At 52.1% G+C, this 22,556-nt stretch overlaps 1 protein-coding gene across 2 annotated transcripts; it reads right to left on the bottom strand.

Annotated features, from left to right (window-relative positions):
* Positions 1-911: 911 nt before the first annotated feature.
* Positions 912-21,010, bottom strand: TRIM25 (tripartite motif containing 25). 2 transcript variants are annotated; one of them, XM_042915422.1, is made up of 9 exons: positions 20,342-21,010; positions 16,256-16,351; positions 13,316-13,549; positions 10,069-10,240; positions 8,223-8,288; positions 4,829-4,855; positions 4,416-4,497; positions 4,236-4,336; positions 912-1,530 (listed from the first exon to the last, which is right to left on the bottom strand). In XM_042915422.1, the coding sequence occupies exons 1-9, from the start codon at positions 20,942-20,944 to the stop codon at positions 1,001-1,003; spliced, it is 1,911 nt and encodes a 636-aa protein (XP_042771356.1). In that variant the 5' UTR covers positions 20,945-21,010; the 3' UTR covers positions 912-1,000. The 2 variants fall into 2 exon arrangements, with proteins under 2 accessions (XP_042771356.1, XP_042771355.1); XM_042915421.1 differs by lacking the exon at positions 4,416-4,497 and having other exon boundaries at positions 4,236-4,334.
* Between the last annotated feature and the right edge of the window lie 1,546 nt (positions 21,011-22,556).

Here is a 22,556-nt window from a genome sequence, read left to right as displayed (position 1 = left end):
TTCATGCTCTGTCTCTCTCTGTCCCAAAAATAAATAAAAAACGTTGAAAAAAAATTTAAAAAAAAAAAAAAAAAAAGAAGAAGCCACGACGCTAGTAAGAGCAAAACCACCACAATGTCAACCCAGGTCAGGGTCACCCTTGCCCAGTGGTGTTCCTGGCTCCAAAGCCTAAGCTATGGGAAGAAGGCCTCCCGCAAGGCTCTCGTGGGTGCAGCCAAAGAGTGTCCACCAAGAGTGGGAGTGGGAAGGGTTCCCAACATGGGACCTGGGTCACCTTGACCTTGAATCACAAATTCAACACATTCAGATCATGGTTTGAAACCTTAGTCTGAAAAGTTTCCTGCTGGATTAAATATTTTAAAACCGTTGATGGGGTATGAGGTACGAGGAAAGGAAGGGAAGCAGGGCCATTCTCCAGTGGAGGGAGAGAACCCATTTCTTTTAGAAACTCTGATCTGGGTAGAGACCTGCGATGGGCAGTTTCCCTTAAGGACAGAAAATAACCAGGAGTCTGAGCATACACCCGAATCCCACATACAGGGGGTGAATAATACTGAAATTCAATGACATGGGATTTTTTTTTTTAAATCAATATATTAAGCTGAATAGCCCTATCGAGAGTAATCAAAACATTAAGATCCGAAGGCTGCCCCAGATGGCCAGGACCTTACACCAACCCCCCCGAGAAAGGGCCCACGGTGGCTACAGATTCCCTCCAAGAGGAAAGGGCGCTAATGACTTTACCTCCCAAAACCCCATCCAGCTGCCAGCAGCTGGGGACCTACGGGAACAAGAGGGAGGAGGTCACCCTGCCCTGATGGGCACCAGGAGGCAGAAGTGCTTCCTGGTCCACAGCGCGATCACCTCCCCCTCCCCCCACCTTCCCCTCCCCCCTCCCATACTCTCAACCCCGAAGAGTCGCAGGAAGCTCTGGGACAGTTCCACCTGCAGGCCTTCCACCACTGTCTTGGGCACCCAGAGGTCAGTGTCCGTGGCCGGCCTACTTGCAGGAGCAGATGGAGAGCGTGGCACCCGCAGAGAACACCCAGAAGGCCGGGTACACAGCTTCGGTGAAGTCCACCTTGAACTTATACATCAGGTGGACGTTGTCGGTGACGGCAAAGAAGATGACGAAGCCATGGTCACAGTTGAGAAGCACGCCGACCCGCGTGGCCTTGGTGGAGGGCAGCGTCTTCTCCACATTGTTGTGCCAGGCAGAGACCTTGGTATTGAACCACTCCACGCACCAGGAGGCGCCGTTGCGGCCCAGCCGGCTGTCGGGGCCCTGCCGCGGCATGCTGCCGTAGCAGATGCCCACCCCGCAGAAGTTGTTCTTCTGCAGCTCCACCTCCCAGTAGTGGATCCCCTTCCTGTAGTAGTGCAGGCCCAGCACCTGAGAGCAGTATGTGAACCTCTTGGGGTGTGGCTGGTAGCTCAGGGGCAAGTCGGCCACGGAAGCTACAGTGTAGTTCTCCAACAGAGCCACCTTGTTGTGGGCGGTGTTGTAGTCCAGGCTGAACTTAGTGGCATCTAAGAAAGCATGACCCAAGGAACCGATTACAAGGAGCCCAAAGCGTTCTCACTTTTAAACCTTGCCCCAACTGGTCGTATTTGCTCATTTCTGTTATCCACCTGTCCATCTATCCTTCCGTCTACCCATCCACACATCCATCTACCCACATAGCCGAATATCCATCCACTCACCATCCGTACACATATCCATCTATCCACCCATTTTGTCCAGCCAGCCAGCCATTTGTCCATCTGGCTAGCCATCAATCCAGCCATCCGTCCATCTATCAGCCACCCATCTATCTACTCATCCACCCAAAGCCATTTACTGAGCACCCGATTCTGCGCAAGACGCACGATTCTGAGCGGACTTGGCACCTGACTTCATGGAGTTCACGCCACAGCAAGCGAGGCGAGCCCCTCCGCACAACACTGTGAGAACACGCGCCGCTAAGTGGTGGGCACGCCGCTACAGGGGCAAACAGCTTACGTGAAGGGTGGGGAGAGCACGAGGGAACATTGCCCACGTAGGCTGGAATCTGAGCCGAGCAACAGGAAGATGAGAATTAAACAGAAGCAAGCGGAGCGGGGCAGAGGGCACAGCGAGAGCAGAGCTTGGGGTCACAAGGATAGTGGGCACGGGCTGGGACCAACAAAGGCTGGGCAACTGGGAGAGAGACGCCCTGGCAGGAGAAGGGGGACATATTGGGGCCACACAGCGGAGAGTTAAGGGGTCTAGATTTTATTTGGTGGGCAGCAGGGAGCTGAACAATGTTTGTGAGCATGGAAATTACCGGACTATATTCCCCTGACACTTCCAACCAGTTCCAGGGGAGCTGAAGACTGAGCTCAGCCCTGTGTGGTCCCCACCCTCCACCTCCTTCCTAGGACACACCCATCTCTACCCCTTCCCTCCCAGGAGACCCTGGACCCTGGGAGAAAGGTTCCAGGCAGCACTGCACAGGGACAATCCCTAGCCTGGGAACCTGGAAACCGGGAAACCAAGAGCCCTGGGGTTTCACCACCTCCTGCCACTCCCTTGCTAGGTGGCTTAGGGCAGGATGCTTTTCAGAGCCCTGAGTCTCCCCGTGGGCAAAATGAATGGGCTGGGGAACATGTTCTCTAAGGTCCTGAGCTGCTAGAACTCACTTTCCCTGCCCCGGAGCATGGGGATCCAGAAACACTTGGCTCAGCACACCACCAGCAGCTCAGCAGCAGTTAGCTCTGGCCCAGAGCCAGGCCTGGGTCTAGCATGGGGGAGGGGACGGCAGGAAGCTCCAGGGAGGCCGGTCCTGAGAAACCCAGGTACCCACCCATCCCCCCAGGCCTGCTACAGCTCTGGAGAAAGGGGGGCCAGGGCCGCAATTTGCAAGACAGATCATGGCCGCTGCAGGGAAGTGGGTACACATGGAAGGTGCTGCTGTGTGAGGCTGCGGGTACAAAAGGGAAACCGAGGGAGCGATGGTGGGAGGAGCCTAGACCTGGCCGTGAGGCAGAAACTCCAATCACTTCCACTTGGACAAGGGAGGGCAAGCTTGCAAAGGAGCTTAAGGAGTGACCAGTGACCAGAGGGGCAGGTGGAGCCCAGGGGAGCCCAGGGACTCAGCAGCCTTAGGGAGAGAGTGTTCCTGGAAGGAGGGATACAGCTGAGAGGTCCAGCCAACTGAAGGCTGAAAGGTGTCCTTGACATTTAGCTGCACGGGGGCTGCCACTACCCTCAGCCAGAGCTGAGCGTGGGGACAGAGGCCAGACTGCCCTGAGAGAATGAGACTCTTGGTTCTGGCCCCCCACAACCCTCCCCCCCGGCCCGGAAACTTTCAGAAACACAGAGACATGCAGGGAGATTGTGTCAAGCTCCCCGGGGCATCTGACACGCAGCCACAGCTGAGGACCAGCACCGGGGGACGACATTGCAGCTTCATTTTTCCATCTTCCCTCAAAAAGATCACCAAGGAAATGAGTTTCACAACAGCTTTCCAGGCTGGTCCCCTGCCGTCTGATCTTGCAGCACTGGCCTGGGGCCCAGGAATTTGTATTTTTAACCAGTATTCAGGTGAAAGGGAGGTGGACACAGCGCAGGAGCCAAGAAAAGCTGGCTGCACTGGCCACTGTTTTTGTTTTCATTTGTTTGTTTTGCTTTGCTTTTGTGATGAGGGAGATTTAAACACGCTGCGGAGGGGCAGGCCCCAGGAGAGGAGGTGAGGACGAAGAGGTGAGTGCCAGAGCAAGAGCATGAGTCCACAGCAGGAGCCTGGCTGGCCTTGGGGAGGGGCCAGGGAGGGCAGGAGGGAGCAGGTGTAGATGCAAGAGAAATGGCAATAACAAGAGCATGAGGGGCCCCTCTTCTCTGTGAAGCGGGGTGGGAAGGGCATGCAGAAGACTGAGGCTGTGACAAGTGGGAAGGCTCTAGAATGGCAGAGGAGCCGGCGGGAAACCTAGAGCGGGACTGAGGCACAGCCGTGGGCAGCAGGTGCCAGCCCAGAGAAAGGGACGAGCCGGGCTCACGAGGGCTGGGGGTTCAAGGCACCTCTGCAAGGTCTGTGCTGGCTAGGAAGGGAGGTGAAGAAGGGCAGGTGCTGACGGAGGACGGGCGAGTTGCTAACCGGGGTAGAGGGAGCCAAGCGGGACCTCCCAACAGTGGCGAGGGCAAAGGTCTGTGCAGAGAGCTAAACAGGAGAGCCCGAGGGCCAGCGGGACCGCTCGTCAGGGCCAATGCTACTCACACTCTAGGAGCTCGGGCCTGGACTTGGCTAAGAAGGTGTCCAGCACCTTGGTCGTGAGGGACACCGGGTTCGGCTGCACAGCGGAGGCTTTGGCTACAGCTGGATGAGGACACAGAGAGCCGTTTTCAGAACCAACTCAGGGTGGACACCCCACTGCCCCCTGCCCGCAATAATTCAGTCTCCAGGCCTGCTTGCTTTAAACCCAGTAACTGTTCTGGGGCTCCAAAGGTGGGCATATGGACGGGTGAGGCAGAGGCAGAGGAGGGGAAACATGAATTGAACACCTGACACAGAGTGACCAGATGGCCAGTCCTCCCTGAGGAAACTGATTTTCAAGAGCTACTTCCACAAACACACACCTGGACAGCCAGGAGGATACAGGTACGTCCAGACAGGGCTACACTCATTATTTGTCTCACTCACATACACTTGCCCTCACCTCCAACCTCAGGCCCGCCTGCCACTAGAGGACAGAATCCCAGAACTCGGGCCCCATCGCAGAACCTAATGAGAGAGGCGGCAGCCTTCCCTGCATTTAATTCCACACCTGGGCAACCTCAAGAAACAGAAAGATGTACAAATGCATAACTTACGAGGTTTCTTGTGTTTCTTTTCTTCTTCTGAAAAAGAAAATTTTTTAGAATTAAGCTACGTTCAAGCACTGCACAGTGACACTTTCAAAATACCGTAATAACAATCATTTGCTTGAATGTGACCCATGCAGATAAAGCTAGGATGTTTTAGCTGGAAACAAGCAAATGAATCTATGGGGACAGAAACCTGCCACAGTGGTTTGGGGGATTGACACTGATCATAAGGAGCATGAAGGAATTTTCTGGGGTAATGGAAGTTTTTTAACTTGATTTGAGTAATGGTAACACACATATGCATTTGTCAAAATTAATCTAACTGCACATGTAAGATCTGTACATTTTACTGTAGGTAAATTACATCTCTATAACAGGGAAAATGCAAGAGAAAACATACCAAAAAATAAAGGGAACCAGCAAAGAAATGGCTTGCCGAGTATCACAATAGTCTTTATTTTTTTTAATGTTTATTTATTTTTGAGAGAGAGACAGACAGAGACAGAGAGAATGCATGTGCATGAGTAGGGGAGGAGCAGAGAGAGGAGACAGAGAATCCAAAGCAGGTTCCACGGTATCAGCATAGAGTCTGATGCGGGGCTCAAACCCACGAACTGTGAGATCATAACCTGAGCTGAAATCAAGAGTCACACTGAGCCACCCGGGCTCCCCTATCACAACAGTCGTTAAAAACTATCTTGGAGTGTGCACCTGTGAAGACTAAGTTTAGCTAAAGCAATGACTCTCAGAGTGTGGTCCCCAGAAGCAGCAGCATCACCGGAGAATCTGTAGGAAATGCAAACTCTTAGATCTCATCCAAACACCCGCTGAATCTGAAAGCCTGGGGGTGGGGCCCAGCAATCTGTGTTTTACAAGCCCCTAGGTGACTGCGATGCATACTCAAGTCTACTTGAGCTAGAAGATTTCAGGTTCCCTCCACCACTTTCCTCGCCACTGGAATGACAAGGGGTGTTTTGGATCTTATCCCTGCCCTCCCGCAGGGTGCTTTACGCTCCAGATAAGCCCCCCTCTCTCCTATTATCCTCTCCCTCCCCCCACACCAGCCCCCACTCAGCCCCACATGACCCCATAGCTCTCCTTCCTCCCACTTCTGAGTCCTTTTTCCAGGTGTTGTCTTCACTCTGCCCCCATCTCCTCCTCACCTGCCCACTCCCACTGGACCAGCATCTTGGGAGGACCCCACGCTGTGCCACGGACCTAGGGCACGGCACAGGCCCCCTCCCCAGTCATCACAGCGGTTCAGAGTGTCATCTACACTGTGACCGATCCACTCCTTCCCTGCCAACTTCCCCATCTCAGCCCCCAGCCGGCACCACAGCTCACTCCTGCTAAGAGCGATGCTTGTGATCTGGGGCAGGGGCGAGGAAGCTTCTGGGGGAGCGTGACCTGAGAAGGACATAGGTGCACAGCATTTGTCCCCCTATCTTTCCCTTCCCCAGTCACACCAGGTGCCCTTCTACATTTTCTTGGTGAGCTGAGGGCTCCCTGCTCCCTCCACACCAGGCACCCTGGCCCCTGGCTCCACTCCATTTGGAAATGCCAAAGACAAACTAAACTCTAAAAGCAAACAACACAGACCAAGAGCTCCCTCATCCCCCAGGGGCAGCACTCCTCCGTTCACGCTCACTTTTCAGGGAAGCAGTAACAGCCACAGTTCAGTAGCATATTTATGGCCTTTGAAAGAGCTTCACAGGGCGCCTGGGTGGTTCAGTCCGTTGAGTGACCAACTCTTGATTTCAGCTCAGGTCATGATCCCAGGGTCAAGGGATGGTGCCCCGCATCAGGCTCTGGGCTGTGCATAGAGCCTGCTTGAGATTCTCATTCTCTCTCTCTCTCTCTCTCCCCCTCTGTCCCTCTCCCTGACTCACTCACTCTCTCTAAAATAAAAATAAAATAAGAGCTTCACAACCAACGTCTCAAGTGACCCTGAGGTTCACTAATAAGAATCCCGTGAGGTCAGTATCATTATGGTCCAAGTTGGACAGATGAGGAAACTGAGGACCTTTCTTCTCCCCAGCCCCCACCTCAACAGCATGTGCCTTCTCAATGTGTGGCTGATATGGCCCCAAAGGGGGCAAAAATTCATTCTTGGTGGAAGAGGGTGAAAGAAGTCTTACTCTTTATACGTATAAAAGCATAATATATAGGGGCACCTGGGTGGCTCAGTCAGTTAAATGACTCTTGATTTTGGCTCAGGTCATGATCTTGTGGTTTGTGAGATTGAGCCCCTCATCAGGCTCTGTGTGGACAGCAAAGAGCTTGCTTGGGATTCTTTCTCTTCCCCTCTGCCTGTTTCTCCACTCACTCCCTTTCAAAATAAATACACATATTTTTTTAAAAAAGCATAATATATAGGGGCACCTGGGTGGCTCAGTCGGTTAAGCATCTGACTTCAGCTCAGGTCATAATCACATGGTTGGTGGGTTCGAGCCCCGTGTCAGGCTCTGTGCTGACAGCTTGGAGCTTGGAGCCTGCTTCACATTCTGTGTCTCCCTCTCTCTCTCTCTCTGCCCCTCTCCCTCTCACGCTCTCTCTCTCAAAAATAAATAAAACATTAAAAAAACTTTTTTAAAGCATAACATATAAACAGGCATACTGCGGGGCACCTGGGTGGCCCAGTCGGTTAAGCATCCAACTTCAGCTCAGGTCATGATCTCATGGTTGGTGGGTTCGAGCCCCGTGTCTGGCTCTGTGCTAACAGCTTGGAGCCTGGAGCCTGCTTTGGATTCTGTGTCTCCCTCTCTCTCTCTGCCCTCCCTAGCTCATGCTCTGTCTCTGTTTCTCAAAAATGAATAAATATTAAAAACAAAAAAAAGTTAAACAGGCATACCACATATGTGTGGTATTAAAATTTCACCAATGTGGGCCATTAGGAAAAAAATGTCTTCAATGGCTGGGAGCAGGGCGGGTAAGAGAAGGGCAATAATGACAAAAGGTTAGGAAGTGCTATGATGGTACAAGCACATGACAACTCAAGACAGAACAGCGCTGAACTACCGGCGAGGGTTGGCCTCTGCTCCTCCAGGACCATGGCCAGGCCCCTCCAGGGGGCTCTGCCCGAGAGCCAAAACTTGGGTATCGCTAAGTATTTCTCAAGACGAGCCACCATTGGTAACCTTGCAGGCCCAGGCAGCCCACACAGCCAGTGCCGATGGGCCAGTCCTGCTAAGCACCCCAGGGGAGCTCCTGCGACAGCCCCTCCAACTTCCACTCGCTGTGGCCGCAGCCATGCCGGTCTCCAGATACACTCGGGCCCCCGGCAACCTGGGACGGGCTGAGCCCACCCAGAAGGAGCGGCAACACCTGTGAGTGTGTCGGCCAGAGCTCCGGCCAGCCACGGCCAGGCCACAGCCACAGGGACAGCAGCAGGGTTACTTACTCAGGACCTTCTTCACAAAGTGTGCGGGTTTGTGCGTGGACGCTGGGCCATGCTCTCCAGGGTTCCCTGGGCCAAAGAAGAAGGGATTAGTTTATGCAGCTCTTCCAAAGCAACCCCAGGAACCAGCTTTGCCACGGGCCGGCAGAGAGAGTGTTTTACAAAGGCAACTCCCACGGACTTTTCCCATCCAGTCATTTACAGGAGCTAGAAACAAGGGGACAGAAAGACGAGTTTGGTGTGTCCCTCTTTTCTCTGGCTTAAAACGTAGCCGGGATCAAGTCTTTTCTCTGCCAGCACCCAGCTTCGTGACCTCTGAACCCTCTCTACGCTTCCATTTCTCCCGGTGTAGCCGGGGATGAGCACCTTGCTTGTGGTGGGGTGGCCAAGATGCCTGTTGTGCAGTGCTGGTTCCTCTCCGTCCAGTTTTTCCACCACCCCTCGTCCCCCAGACCAGCGATCACTGCTGCAGCAGGAAAACAAATATGCGCGTCCAATGCATCAACAGCTTTACCCGCTACGGAGTGCACCACACCTGTCCCAGAGGCTCCTCTGCAAGGACACGTGGGTCGACAAGCTGGAATTCAAACTCCCCCCACCCTGGGTTACACAGTAAAATCTACTATGTGCCAGACTCTGTGCTAAGCACTGGGGAGAGAATGCTGGATGAAAAACAGACCCAGCCCCTGCCCTCACAGAAATGGCAATCTAGTGGGGGAAGAATAAAATGACAGATGTGCAAAGGTTCCCAAGGGATGACAAGGATCCTGGGACCTAGTCTGAGCAGTGAGAGTGGCGATAGGGAGGTCTGCTGAGAAACATATTGTTTCAACTGCTCTCTGAAGGGTGACAGGAGTTAACTGGTGAAGATGGTGGAGTCTGAGTCTTATAAGCAGTGAGAAGAGCACATACAAAGGCCCTGTGGCAGGAAGCTTAGCATATGCAAGCAACTGAATGCAGTGAGATGTATGGGAGGAGGGGACACTTCAGGGCTGGAGAAATAGACAGGACCTAACCAGGCAGGGGCTTCTAGGGCCAGGGTCAAGAGCGTGGTCTGAAACCTACAAGCAAGGGATATTTTCTAAACGGGGTGAGAGGGAGAAATCAGATCTGCATCTTAAAAAGCTCTCTCTGGCTGTAGCAGGAGTGGATGCAGGACTATTTAGAAAGCTGCCACAGGTGATAGCTGGCAGGGAAACCACTGGACTGAGTCAGGAGATATTTAAGAAGTAAAACCTGGTGATGGACTGGATATGGCAGCATGAGGAAAAAAAGGGAGTGCCGGGGGGAATTCCAGGTTTCTCTGACCCTAAAACCAGCCATTCTTCCACCAAACACACTGATAACCCAGGGTCCATTCAAAAGCCATCTGAGGGCTGCCTGGGTGGCTCAGTTCGTTAAGCACCCAACTGTTGATTTCGGCTCAGGTCATGATCTCATGGTTTGTGAGGTCAAGCCCCACATCGGGCTCTGCGCTGACAGTGCAGAACCTGCTTGGGATTCTCTCTCCCTCTGTTCCTCCCCTGCTTGTGCTCTCTCCCTCAAAATAAATAAACTTAAAAAGAAAAGAAAAGAAAAGAAAGAGCCACCTGAGCCAGCCTCAAGATCACATGCAAAAAGAGCCTGTCCAAAAGTCCCATCATTGACATCAAGGCCCCCAGAAATGTTTCAGGAAGGATGGCTACAATGTCAGGATGTTTCCCCACTACCTCCCAGATGGAGGGCGGATGTTTCAGGATCCCAAAACTGAAGCCCCAGTGCTCTGGGTCAAGACCCTCTCCCCGATTCCAAAATGCTGATTCCATTTCAGGGGTCCCAGAAGGGGAGCATGGGGGCTGCTAATAGTTACCTAAGCCGGTGGGTCCCTCGGGCTTCTTGTCCTGGGGCAGCCTGATATACCGCTTCAGCTCATTTTTGAGGTCTGAGGTGCCCTGGCAGACACCCTTTATCAGCTCCTGATTCAGCTCCATCTTGGGGACGAAGACCGGCTTTGTCGAGATTCCCTGAAGTTTGATCGCTTTCTGAAACAAGCCAGGGTATTAGTTCAGGCAGCTGCAGGGAAGCCAGGGTCTGAGCTCAGCCCTCATGAACTCCAGGAGGAGATTCCCCGTGTCCACGGGCACTCAGTCCAATCAGCCTTCTCAAATTACAGGCCAGAGGTTGCTGGGGGCTAATGTGCCACTTTTGGTCACAGCGCTGTGGATCAGGGCCCTCAGAGGCCACTCACCTACCAAGGGGGAAACTGAAGTCAAGAAATAACCAACGTGGGGTCCCTGGGTGGCTCAGTCAGTTAAGCATCTAACTCTTGCTGGTTTCAAGTCATGATCTCACAGTTCATGAGTTCAAGCCCGCGTCAAGCTCTCTGCTGTCAGCACAGAGCCTGCTTCAGATCCTCTGTCCCCTTCTCTCTCTGCCCCCCACCCCCGCTTGCACGCTCTCTCTCAAAATACATAAACTAGAAATAAATAAATAATGTGGAAGGAAAGGAGGAAAAGAAAGAGAGACAGAGAGAGAGAGGAAGAAAGGAATGGGGGGAGACAGAAAGAGAAAAAGTGTCCTGCTAGGAACACTGCCAATTGGTGGCAGGGACAAAGCTGGGACATAAATCTCCTGACCCCCGTGGATAATGCTCTTCCACTCCTCCAGCTGTGGCTGGAAAAGTACAGGAGACTCAGGACCATCTCCAACCCTCAAAAGACCAGCTCCAAACACCCATTCTAAAACTGGACAGGGCTGCCTCAGCGGGCAGAGGGTTCGGCCAGGGCACATCCAGGGAAAAGGGAGGATCTTACAAAAGTCCCCAGACTTGAGCTAAAATCGGGTCACACAACATCAAGAGGTCCCCAGACAGGGACTTGAATCCTTCTCCGAGAGCTCTAGGCAGCTACTCCAATACACAAGAAGGACCACAGAGATGAAACTCGATGGCACTGAGCCTAGGCCTGGAAAGAAGTCCGTGCGGGGGGAAGAGAAGACTCCCAGCCACTCCTCTACTCTCCCCAGGACCTGAACAAGGAACCTGGGCCTCTGAGGTGTCGTCACCCCATCGATGGGGCTCACCGGGACACCCGCTGCACGCTGCAGGCCAGGGGAAGGGGGCAGTTAAGAAGGGAAGGGCTGGCCCGAAGGAGCAGATAGCAGACACATCGACAAGCACATCTAAAACAACGCCACCGAGTGCTACAGCAGAGGCAGACCGACCCACTTGATCACCAGGAAGGGCAGAAGAGCAGGATCTGAGGAAGACGGGGGTGGGGGAGTCTGGAGCGGCCTTGGGAAAAGGACAGCCGCGGCATTCCCATCCAATGCCGGGTCTGTCTGGGTAATGGTGATGCTCTGCTGTGGTTGCAGCACGGGGCAGGAGAGGAGTGTGATGCCAAAGACAGGGGTGCTAAGGGACATGAGGTCAGATAGGGCGGGGGGGGTCTGTGCTTTAGGAAGACACTTCCAGGGTCCATGGGGAGGGGGGAGGGGGAAAGGGGCGTAGGCAACATTCTAACATGGCCCCCAAAATGCCCACCTGATCCAGGGGTACACACCTTATATAATCCCCTCCCTCTGAGTATAGGCAGGACAGTGACTATGGTAGGACGTCACTCCTGTTATCAGGTTACCTTAGATGGAAAAACTGAAGGAATATTGTGGATGTAATGAAGATCCCAAATCTGTTGGTTTTGAGTTCATCAGAAAGGTGAGTATCCCGGGTGGGCCTGACTTAACCAGGTAAGAGCCACTAAAAGGGACCGGGCTTGTAAGAAAGAATGAAATCTTGCCATTTGCAATAACATGAATGGAGCTAGAGAGCATTATGCTAACTGAAATTAAGTCCGAGAAAGACAAATACCATATGATTTCACTCATTTGTGGAAATTTAAGAAACAAAACAAACAAGCAAAGAGAAAAGAGAGAGAGAGAGACAAAGCCAGGAAACAGACTCTTAACTGTAGAGAACTGACAGTTACCAAGAAGTGAGTGGTGAAATAGGTGAAGGGGATTAAGAGCACACACATCATGGGGCACCTGGATGGCTCAGCCAGTTGAGCGTCTGACTCTTGATTTCCACTCAGGTCATGATCCCAAAGTCATGGGATCAAGCCCCATGACTGAGTGTGGAAGCCTGCTTAGAATTCTCTCTCTCTCTCTCTCTCTCTCTCTCTCTCTCTCTCTGCCCCTCTCCCCTGTCTGCACTCTCTCCAAAATAAAAAAAGAAGAAGAAGAAATAACTAATTTTGGAAAAAAGCACACTCATCACGATGAACACTGAGTAACGTATAGAATTGCTGAATCACTTAAGGAAAAAAAAAGAATTGTTAAATAACTATATTGTACACCTAAAACTAATGTAAAACTGTATGTGTTACACTGGAATATTAAAAAAAAACCACAAAAACAAAGAGGGGCGCCTAGGTGGCTCAGTCAGTTAAGCATCCGGCTCTTAATTTCAGCTCAGGTCATGATTTCAGTTCGTAAGATCGAGCCCCGCGTCAGTCTCTGCACTGACAACACAGAGCTTGGGACTCTCTTTGTCCCTCCCCCACTCGTGCTCTCTCTCTTCTCAAAATAAATAAATAAACTTAAAAAAAAAAAGAAGAATATTCTTTCTAAAAAAGGAAAAAAAGAAAAGATTAATAATCTAAGCAGGAAAAAAAGGGAACAGACTTTCCTGGAGGGAGAAATTCTCTGCTGGCTTTGAAGAGGTAACTGCCAAGTGGAGAGAGGGCCACGTACGTGGCAAGGAAAGGCAGCAGCCTGTGGGAACGGAGAGCAGACCTCAGCCACCGGCCGGCAAGAAAGCAGGGACCTCACGCCTGCACCACAGGAACTGAATTTGCCAGCAAGCTTGGAGATGCCCCAAGCTCAGCAGCCCAGCCGAGCTCAGCCGGTCCCAGCTCCTAAGCCATGGAGAGTGGGATAACACACATATGCTCTCCCCAGCCACTGAGTTTGTGGTAAGTTGTCACACGGCATAGAAAGTAGATACAGCGTGTGTCTGGGGGATGCTTCAAATGACCTCTTACAGCCCCACCTCGAGGGCCCCACTGCACCTATAATCAACATCGTAACGGCAGGCAGAAAGAGCGTTCATCAAGACCTACCTCCAGAAACTCGAACTCGTCCTCCTTGGTCAGGGCAAGTTCAATCTCCTCCTTCAGAGTCTGGATCTCACTCTTGTTCTTGAAGAGGATCTGGTAAATGTTGTCGAACTTGGTATTGACCCTCTTCTGCTCCTCCTTTATCTTTCGTGTGCAGATGGCCTCTGCGGCATCAATGAGTATCTTGATTTCCACATACTCTTGTCTGAGCTGCTCCGTCTTCCTGCGGGCAGTCTCCTAGCGGGGTAAGACACAGGGGCGTCCATCAGACAAAAAAGCTAAGCCTGTGTACAGAGCAGTGGTGAAGTGTGGAGCACGGGAGACTCTTCCCTGTACTTTGTGGGAGTACAGACGGGCACAACCGCTTTGGGTGGGAATTTGGCAACATCTAGTAAATCTGAAGGTGCTCAGACCAAATCAAGGAATATACTCAGATGCCCGCCCCAGAGACAGACTCAAGAACGCTCACAAGCAGCATTGTTTGAATTGGCAAAACCCCGGAAAGAACCGAATGTCTAACAATAAGAGACTCGAGGGGTGCCTGGGTGGCTCAGTCGGTTGAGCGTCCGACTCTTGATTTCGGCTCAGGTCACGATCTCACAGTTCGTGGGATTGAGCCCCACATCGGGCTCTGCAGTAAGTGTGCAGCCTGCTTAAGATTCTCTCTCTCTCTCTCTCTCTCTAAAATAAATTTGAAAGTTAAAAAAATTAAAAATAAGTAAGAGACTTGATACAAATCTACAAATTATTCACAGGATAGAATATTGGATAGTAACGAAAACTAATGAGCTGGGGCAATGCATGGACAAATGAGGGAAAAACCACCTGTAGAAGAAGACGTCCAGCATGATGCTCTTCATATAAAGCTTAGAAACAGACAGAATGGCTTCCTTTCAGTAAGAGAACACCCCTGGAGTTTCTGAGGGCACGTGGCTGCCCTGCCAGACTACATTTCCGAGGATTCCCTGCAGCTAGAGTTGGCCATGTGACTAAGCTACTCCCAGTGCAGTGTGAGCAAAAGTGGTATGTGTGACACTCTTCTTCCCTGTCCCTTTTACTCCCGGCTAGAACAGAGGTCTGATGGTGACCCAGCTTCAACCAAAGAAATGAGGAAAACCCCCCATAGTAGTAAAGTAATAAGAAAAGACTCTGGGGGTGCCTGGCTGACTGGGTCAGAAGAGCATGCAACTCTTGACCTCAAGGTCATGAGTTCAAGGCCCTCGCTGGGTACAGAGGTTACTTAAAAACTTTCCATATATATATGTATGTATGTATGTATGTATGTGTATGTGTACATATATGTGTATGTGTATATATACATATGCATTCTTCTATACACGTGTATTCTTCTATATACACGTATTCTATATATATTACATATATATAGAATAAATATATTCTACGTATATAAAACATAAATATACATAAATATATAAAATACATACATTCTATATATATGTATTCTTTTTATATATAATATTAAAAACTTACAAGATTTGTGAAAACTAGACAAAAAAAATCTCTAATTCTACCACTCCAATACTGGTACTACTATTCTCTTCCTATCCTTCCTTCCAGTCTTTTCTCCCATACTTCCCGTAATGGGTTGAATGGTGGCCCCCAAGAGATCTGTCCAGAACCTGCGAAGCTGACGTTACTCAGCAAAAGTCTCTGCAGGTGTAATTAAGGTAGGAATCTTGAGATGACATTATCCTGGATTATCCAGGTGGGCCCTAAATCCAATGACAAGTGTCCTTATTAGAGACAGAAGAAAAGACACAGAGGGAGGAGGAGGCCATGAGAAGACAAGAGGTGGGGGCTGAAGTAACACAGCCACAAGCCTAGGAACACCTGAGCCACCAGAAGCTGGAAGAGGCAAAGAAGGATTCTTCTCTAGAATGAGGAAGTGTGGCCCTGTCTTTGATTTCAGGATTCTGACCTCCAGAACTTTATGAGAATACATTTCTCCTTGTGAGCGGAGGTTGTGGTAATTTGTTATGACAGCCCTAGAACTGATACATTTTATTTTCATAAAAAGATGTAACTCTAGTGAGTATACACTTTTGCTTCCTGTTTTTTTTCCCATTTAAACCATGACCACTTGGGGCCTCCAACTCCTGATTTCCATTCAGGTCATGATCTCGCGGTTGTGGGATCGAGGTCCGAAGCACAGAGCCTGCCTGGGACTCTCTCTCTCTTTCCCTCTCTCTCTGCCCTTCCCCAGCTCGTGCTTGTGCGTGCTCTCTCTCAAAATAAATAAACATTCAAAAAAAAAAAAAAAAAAAAAAAAAGAAAGAAAGAAAGAAAGAACACATAATCACTTTTTATATTAATACTTTTTTCTTCATGATTTTTTTTTAATGTTTATTCATTTTTTACTGACAGAGAGAGACAGAGTGCAAACAGGGTAGGGGTTGAGAAAGGGAGAGAGAAAGAATCCAAAGCAGGCTCCAGGCTCTGAGCTGTCAGCACAGAGCCCAAAGTGGGGCTCCAACTCCCGAACTGCGAGATCACGACCTGAGGCGAAGCTGGACGCTTAACCGACTGAACCACCTAGGTGCTCCTTCATGACTTTTTTTTTAAGTCAGCTCTACGCCAGCACGGGGCTCGAACTCACAATCCCGAGATCGAGAGTCCCATGCTCTACTGACTGAGTCAGTCAGCCGCGTCTATATTACTACTTTTTAACCCTAACTTTTAGTGATTGACCCCGTCCTCCTCACACCAAGGTCAGGGCTTGTAGACAGTGTTCAGTCTCGGTCTATGAAGGATCTCCCCTGGGGACATGGCTTTCTGGATGTCCTGCATGGGTGATGTCTAATTCCGACGCCATGTGTGACACCATGTGTGTAGCCCTGTGGAGATCAGAGCTGAGCCTGTCCTGCCTGGAGGCTGAGGGAGGGTCTGGGGCCGGGGCTGGCAGTGGACAGCCCTGTCACTCACCCGTATGTCCTGCTGCCTGGCTCTCACGTCCTCCAGCGCCCTCGATGCGCCATTGATCTGATCGCATATGATGGTCAGTTTATGCTTCAGCTTGGTCTGCGGAGAAAACAAGCAGGTGAGAAATCACCTCAGCCCAGCCCCCACCAGCCAACACCAGAAGGTCCCACAGGCGTTTCTACTGGCCCAGGTCTTGCCTGCCTGTAGCTGTTTGAAGCATTCTCTTATTTATTGCCTCCCTTCCAACTTTTAGAGGGACAGTGCAAGAAAGAAGTTAGGAGCACAGGACTTAGACCGACCCATTCCCAGCTGTCCAAGAGTCTCTCACCTAGGTCCTTGGCCTTGAAATAGATACAAATGTTCCCACCCCGCAGGGCTAGTAGGAGGATTAACTGAAACAATGTAAGGATTTAGCATAGTGCCTGGATCCTAGTACAGCCAAACTAAAGTCAGCTTGCGTTACTAAGAGCTGCTTCGTTGGCACACCCATTTTACAGACAATGAAACTGAGGCAAGAAGCCCAGCAAGGGGGCCAAGTTCACACCATAGCCAGAACAGCTGGGGCTGGGACAGTTGCTTCAGTCATTCTAGCCAGCCCTCCCACTGCAAACAACCAGAAAAGCAGACAAATTACTGGGAAGAAAAATCTGCTTAATGACAAGGGAGAGCTAACTAAGCAGGGAAGGATGACACAGCCAAGATCTGGGAGAAGGAAAACCCAGAGAGAAAACCCTGGTTTCTGCAGTTGTTCTCCCAGAGTCATCTGCCAATTCCAGAACACAGCTGGAAGAGCCACGGTCAACCTCAGGGAAGCAGGAACAAGAGTCAGAGTCCAAGGCTCATTTGGTATGCCCCACAGGCAGGGACCTCCGCGGGCTAACACCCTAAGAATGAGGATCAACAAGCAGGAGGCCAGTCCACCACCAGGTCAACCCCCGAAACTGAATTAAGGTGACTCAGAATTACAAAGTCCTTAACCACCTCCAGGAACCAAGGTCAATTATGCATGAAGGAAAATAGTATCATCTTAGGTCTCTTAGTATTTCTATCAATTTTCAGAATCGATATTGGAGTGTCCTGCCTCCCTGCTCAGGTGAAACGTTATGGTGTAGAAATGGCAAGGAAAATCACCACCACCGTAAGAGTAGCTAGTGTTTCTTATATATTCACTGCAAGCCAGGCATTGTTCTAGTGCTTTTCAGGTATTAACTTAAAGCTAAAAACAACACTGTAAAGTGAGAGCGACCCACCCTTTATAAATAAGGACACTGAGGGGCGCCTGGGTGGCTCAGTCGGTTAAGCGACTGCCTTTGGCTCAGGTCATGATCTCGCGGTTTGTGAGTTCAAGCCTCGCGTCAAGGTCTGGAGCCTGCTTTGGATTCTGTGTCTCCCTCTCTCTCTGCCCCTCCCCCTCCCTCTCTCTCCCTCTCTCTCTCCCTCTCTCTCTCAAGAATAAACATTTCAAAAAAAACCACATAAATAAGGACACTGAAGCAGAGTCATGAAGTGGCTCGCCCTAGGTCACATCTCTGTTAACTGGTGTTCCAAGATCCTGGTGTTACAATCAAAGCACTGAGTACGTTAGAAAAGTCTAGACAAAAAACATTTACTTCCCCTAACGAGCTAGCTCAACATCCTCCAGCCCTCCCACACCACTAGAGATATTCAGTTCCGAACCTGACCTTGAATCTGGATTTGAACAACACAGTGACAAGTCACATAAGGCGCTAGAAGCGGAGACCAAGGCCACACTAACTTGACCCCGAAAGCCCAAGTTACTGATGGTGTTTCCAATTCAACCTCTGTGACAGTGCCCTCTGACCTGGCCTCTCACAGTAGCCAAGATAAACTGTGGGCCAAAGGCAGGAGGCCAGGCCATGGCAGATCCGGCCTCACAGGGGTCAGAACGGCAAGAGAACTCAGAACACCTGGGGGGCTGCCAACAGCCCAACACTGTTCCACCTCCAACAGCCACTCTTAGTGCACCCCAGACCTCTGTGTTCGGGAAAACTTTATCCGTCAGTAATCAAACACATATGACAGTCCCCTGATGGCAGAGAGGGGCCTCCTTGGCTCCAGACACAGGAAAGTGGCCCAAGGACTTTGAGAGGTGCAACATTCCCCTCATCAAGGGTAGAGAACTTTTTGAAGTTCTGAGGACCTGTTCACAGATCAGGGACTTGGGTCCGCCATGAGGACGTGGGAGGCAGCAGAGTCCCGGGTCTGCCCCACACCAGTGGTCAGGACGAACCAGCCTCCCACAGCTGGGCCACTGCCCAGCTGGGGCTGGCTCTGTCCCAGCAGCGAGCGGTGGCAGGGCTAGACGTGGAGGCTGATGGAAGAAGCAGCAAGGCAAGGCCGGTTACAAGGATTACGAAGCCAAGCGAGTATGGCACACAGGCACACTGGGTGCAGACTCCAGCTCCGGGCCCCAGAGGCCGAGAGAGATAGATGCAGCTCCCGGCCAGGCTGAGAGGAACCCTCCTGCCCCTACTTGCCTTCTGCCTCCCTGGATAAGAACTTCTAGAAGAGCCTTTTGGCAGAAGCCGGCTGCCCAAGTGCTCAGGGACAGGCCCGGGCACCCCAGGGCCACGAAGATCTTGGTCGCCTGACACCACCCCCAGCAAGCTCTCTTCCCAGAAACTACACCGGCAGGGCTTAGGCAGCGCTCACACGGCTAGGAAGAAGAGGCAGAATTGAAGCTCAGGTCTCAACACCCAGCCCAGGTCGGAGCCTGGGTCAACCAGCCACCTGCCTGACACCAGGACCTGCCCACAAAGCACTTCCCACACAGCTCATCTCCCCAGGGCCTCCTGACCACCCTTGCAGGTTGAGAAGAAATGCTCTTAACCCCATTTTACAGATGAGGAAGCGGGGCTGGGAGAACTGCAGCGACTTGCCCTGAACCACAGCTGATATGGAGCAGAGCAGGGCTCCTGGCTCGAAAGGCGAGGCAGGTTCTTTAGTGTGGCAGCTGGAGACCCAGGCGGCGAGGCCCGACATAGCTGTGCCTCAGAGGTCAACCCCTGGCCCTCCAAGACTCAGGGAAGAAGTCCTAAGGGACCCAGCTCAGACAGAGAAGCAGACCAGGCCCAGGAAGGGCCATGGCTTCATAGGAGCAGGGCCCGGAGCCTGGTCCCGGCGCCACCGCAAACCTCCGCTGGGTCTCTTATCTCCTTCGACAACAGGACAGTCCTTGACTGTGAAAATGAAAGGCAATCAGGCCATGCCTCGGAGCTCAGGCTGATATAAAAAAAGGTGGTTCAATTACACCTTTCAGCCTCTGCCTTGAGTCCACAAGGGGAAGTTATGATTTCCCCCAAACCATTAAAATCAACACAGATCTGGAAGGCCCCCTACGAAACCACCTGGTCCCGCCTCCTTGCTTTACTGAAGACTCAGGCCCCAGGAACCAAAGGCTGTGCTCAAAGTTGCACAGCCAAGGTGGAGGTCACTATGGTGCAAGAGTTTGGCTGTCCCTCTGGGTAGTATCCAGAGATATTTGGGACTCTGCCCACCATCCTGCTCAAAACGATCCTCCCTGGTCACTCTCTGGCTCACCAAAAGTTTTTGCACACATGACCTCAAGCCTGCAAGAACGTCACATCCTCCATGCACCCAGATATAAGGGTGGTCATGGAGAGAAACGGCAAACCGTAGAGTCAAACCCGTTGGGGTCCCAACAGCTCAGGCTAAATTAACTTCTCTGGACCTCCATTTCCTCAACTGTAAAATGGAACTAATTATATTCAATTTCAGCTGCCGGGATTTAAATGCGGAAACAGAGGTAACCTCCAGGGCTCATATTTGACGTTGGAAACCCTCTGCTAAACACCATCAGACAAATACTAGGCTTAAGGCAAGCAACCACCCGTCTTCAGCATTCCCCTTTTTAAGACAGAGGGTGGGGGGAAGAAAGTGGACCAAGGATGACAGAGGAGGGTTGTGTGTTCTCCCCGCCCCTTTCTATTACGACGCTGGGGACGCCCTGCCCCGGTTCTCAGGCCCAGCAGGGCCCATCCCCCTACCCCAGGTGATCCGTGGTGGGCCACTATGCCCACAGTGGCTCCCTCCCCCAACACCCCTTACCTGCAGGTCTGCACTGGCCTGGCTCAGGGTCTCAGGCGAGCAGGCCTTGTGCTCCACCAGGCAGATGTGACAGATGCACTCATCATGCTGGGGGCAGTAGAAGTCCCGCAGCCTGTTGTGCTGGGGACACTTGCGGCGCATCAGGTCCTTGACTGGCGGCTGCAGCTGGTGGTCCCGAAAGGCGGGGCTGTCGAGGTGCGGCTGCAGGTGTTCCTGGCAGAAGGAGGCCATGCACACCAGGCACGTCTTGACGGCGGGCGCCTTCAGGCAGTGGTCGCAGGCCACCTGGCAGGGCGGGCTGGGCTCGGCGGCGCGGGCGGGCGGCGTGCAGCCGTCGGGGGACGAGGGCGCCGCCCGGGCCACCTCGGCCTGCAGGAACTGCTCCACCACCGCGCACAGCACCGTGTTCTTGTGCAGCTGCGGCCGCTCCTGATAGCCGGCGCGACACTGCGGGCACAGGTACGGCGGCTCCTGGACGGCCCACGTCTCGTCCAGGCACGAGCTGCAGAAGTTGTGGCCGCACGGGGTGGTGACCGGCACCTTGAAGTGCTCCAGGCAGATGGAGCACGACAGCTCCTCGGCCAGGGGGACCAGCTCCGCCATGGCGCTCCTGGGGACCGGACGAGACGCGCTGGCACTTCGGGCGCGAACGCCGCGCGGCCGCCACACACAGCCTAGGAAACGAAAGTGAGCGGCGGGAGGGGCGGGCCCCGAGGGCCTTTCAGGAAGTCACGTGGGGGCAGGGGCGGGGCGGGCCGCGCTCCGGGGCGGGGGCGCCGGGGGTCGCGGCGCGCGGTCGCAGTCGACCGCGCGCGGAGCTCCAGAGGCTCCCTCGGGTGCGCGCGGGCGCCGGACTCGGGGTTTCAGGTTGCCCCCCACGGCCCGCCGAGGAGGAAACCTGCGCGTCAGGTGAGAACCCCGGCCCGGGTCGCGCTGCTGCCCCGGCGCGCCCGCCGCTAGTGCCTTTCTGAGGAGAACTCACCCAGCCCCGAGACGTCCGCTCCGCGCCGCCAACCGTGAAGCCGCGCCTCCCCGCCCGCCTTTAAACCCTTCCTCCCTCCCCCTCCCCCGCCCCGTCGGGCCCTGGCACAGGGACCCAGAGCCCCTGAAGGCCAGAGCCCATGGGCACACACTCAGACTTAAAGCTGGCGATTTCTTTCCATACCACCTGTACAATATGCTTTTTTTTTTTTTAATTTCCAGTTCTACTTTAGTGGGATTTGCAGACATCCCAGTTGTAACAAAGGTTCAAAGGTTTTCTCTCTCTCTCTCTCTCTCTCTGTCATACACACACACACACACACACACAATTTTGAAACAAACGTTTTTCACCAGATTGTGTATTTAGATTTATTTCCTTTTATTCGGCTCTGTTCCCGGCCCCTGGCCTGAGTGCAGGAAAAACGGGTGTACAGGAGGAGAGAAGAGAAATATTCAAGAGAGGGGAGGGGGGGCAAAAAAGCAAGGCAGTGCCTTGGGAGGAGTTAGTTGGAGTTTGCACTGGCGACGGGGCAAGCAGCAAAAATAAGGAAAAGGTAAATGTCTTAAACTACTGCTAAAAGTAAAAGCTACTATTTATGGGGCATCTACTCTCTGCGAGACAAGTCACATACGTATGTCATAAACACTAGAAGACAGATCTTATTACATCCATTTTATAGGTGAGGGTCACTTTTTTTTTTTTATTTTTTATTTTTATTTTATTTTTTTAAATTTTTTTAACGTTTATTTATTTTTGAGACAGAGAGAGACAGAGCATGAACAGGGGAGGGGCAGAGAGAGAGAGGGAGACACAGAATCTGAAACAGGCTCCAGGCTCTGAGCTGTCAGCCCAGAGCCTGACGTGGGGCTCGAACTCACGGACCGTGAGATCATGACCTGAGCCGAAGTCGGACGCTTAACCGACCGAGCCACCCAGGCGCCCCTTTTTTATTTTTTTTTTAATGTTTCATTTATTTTTTTTTAATTTTTTTTTTTTAACATTTATTTTTGAGACAGAGAGAGACAGAGCATGAACGGGGGAGGGGCAGAGAGAGAGAGCGAGACACAGAATCCGAAGCAGGCTCCAGGCTCTGAGCTGTCAGCACAGAGCCCGACACGGGGCTCAAACCCATGGACCGTGAGATCATGACCTGAGCCGAAGTCGGACAGTTAACCCACTGAGCCACCCAGGCGCCCCGAGGGTCACTTTTTATTTATTTTATTTTTAAGTAGT

The sequence above is a fragment of the Panthera leo genome, chromosome E1 (genome assembly GCF_018350215.1).
Source record: "Panthera leo isolate Ple1 chromosome E1, P.leo_Ple1_pat1.1, whole genome shotgun sequence".
Lineage (NCBI taxonomy): Eukaryota > Metazoa > Chordata > Mammalia > Carnivora > Felidae > Panthera > Panthera leo.
This window is presented reverse-complemented; position numbering and strand designations above follow the sequence as displayed.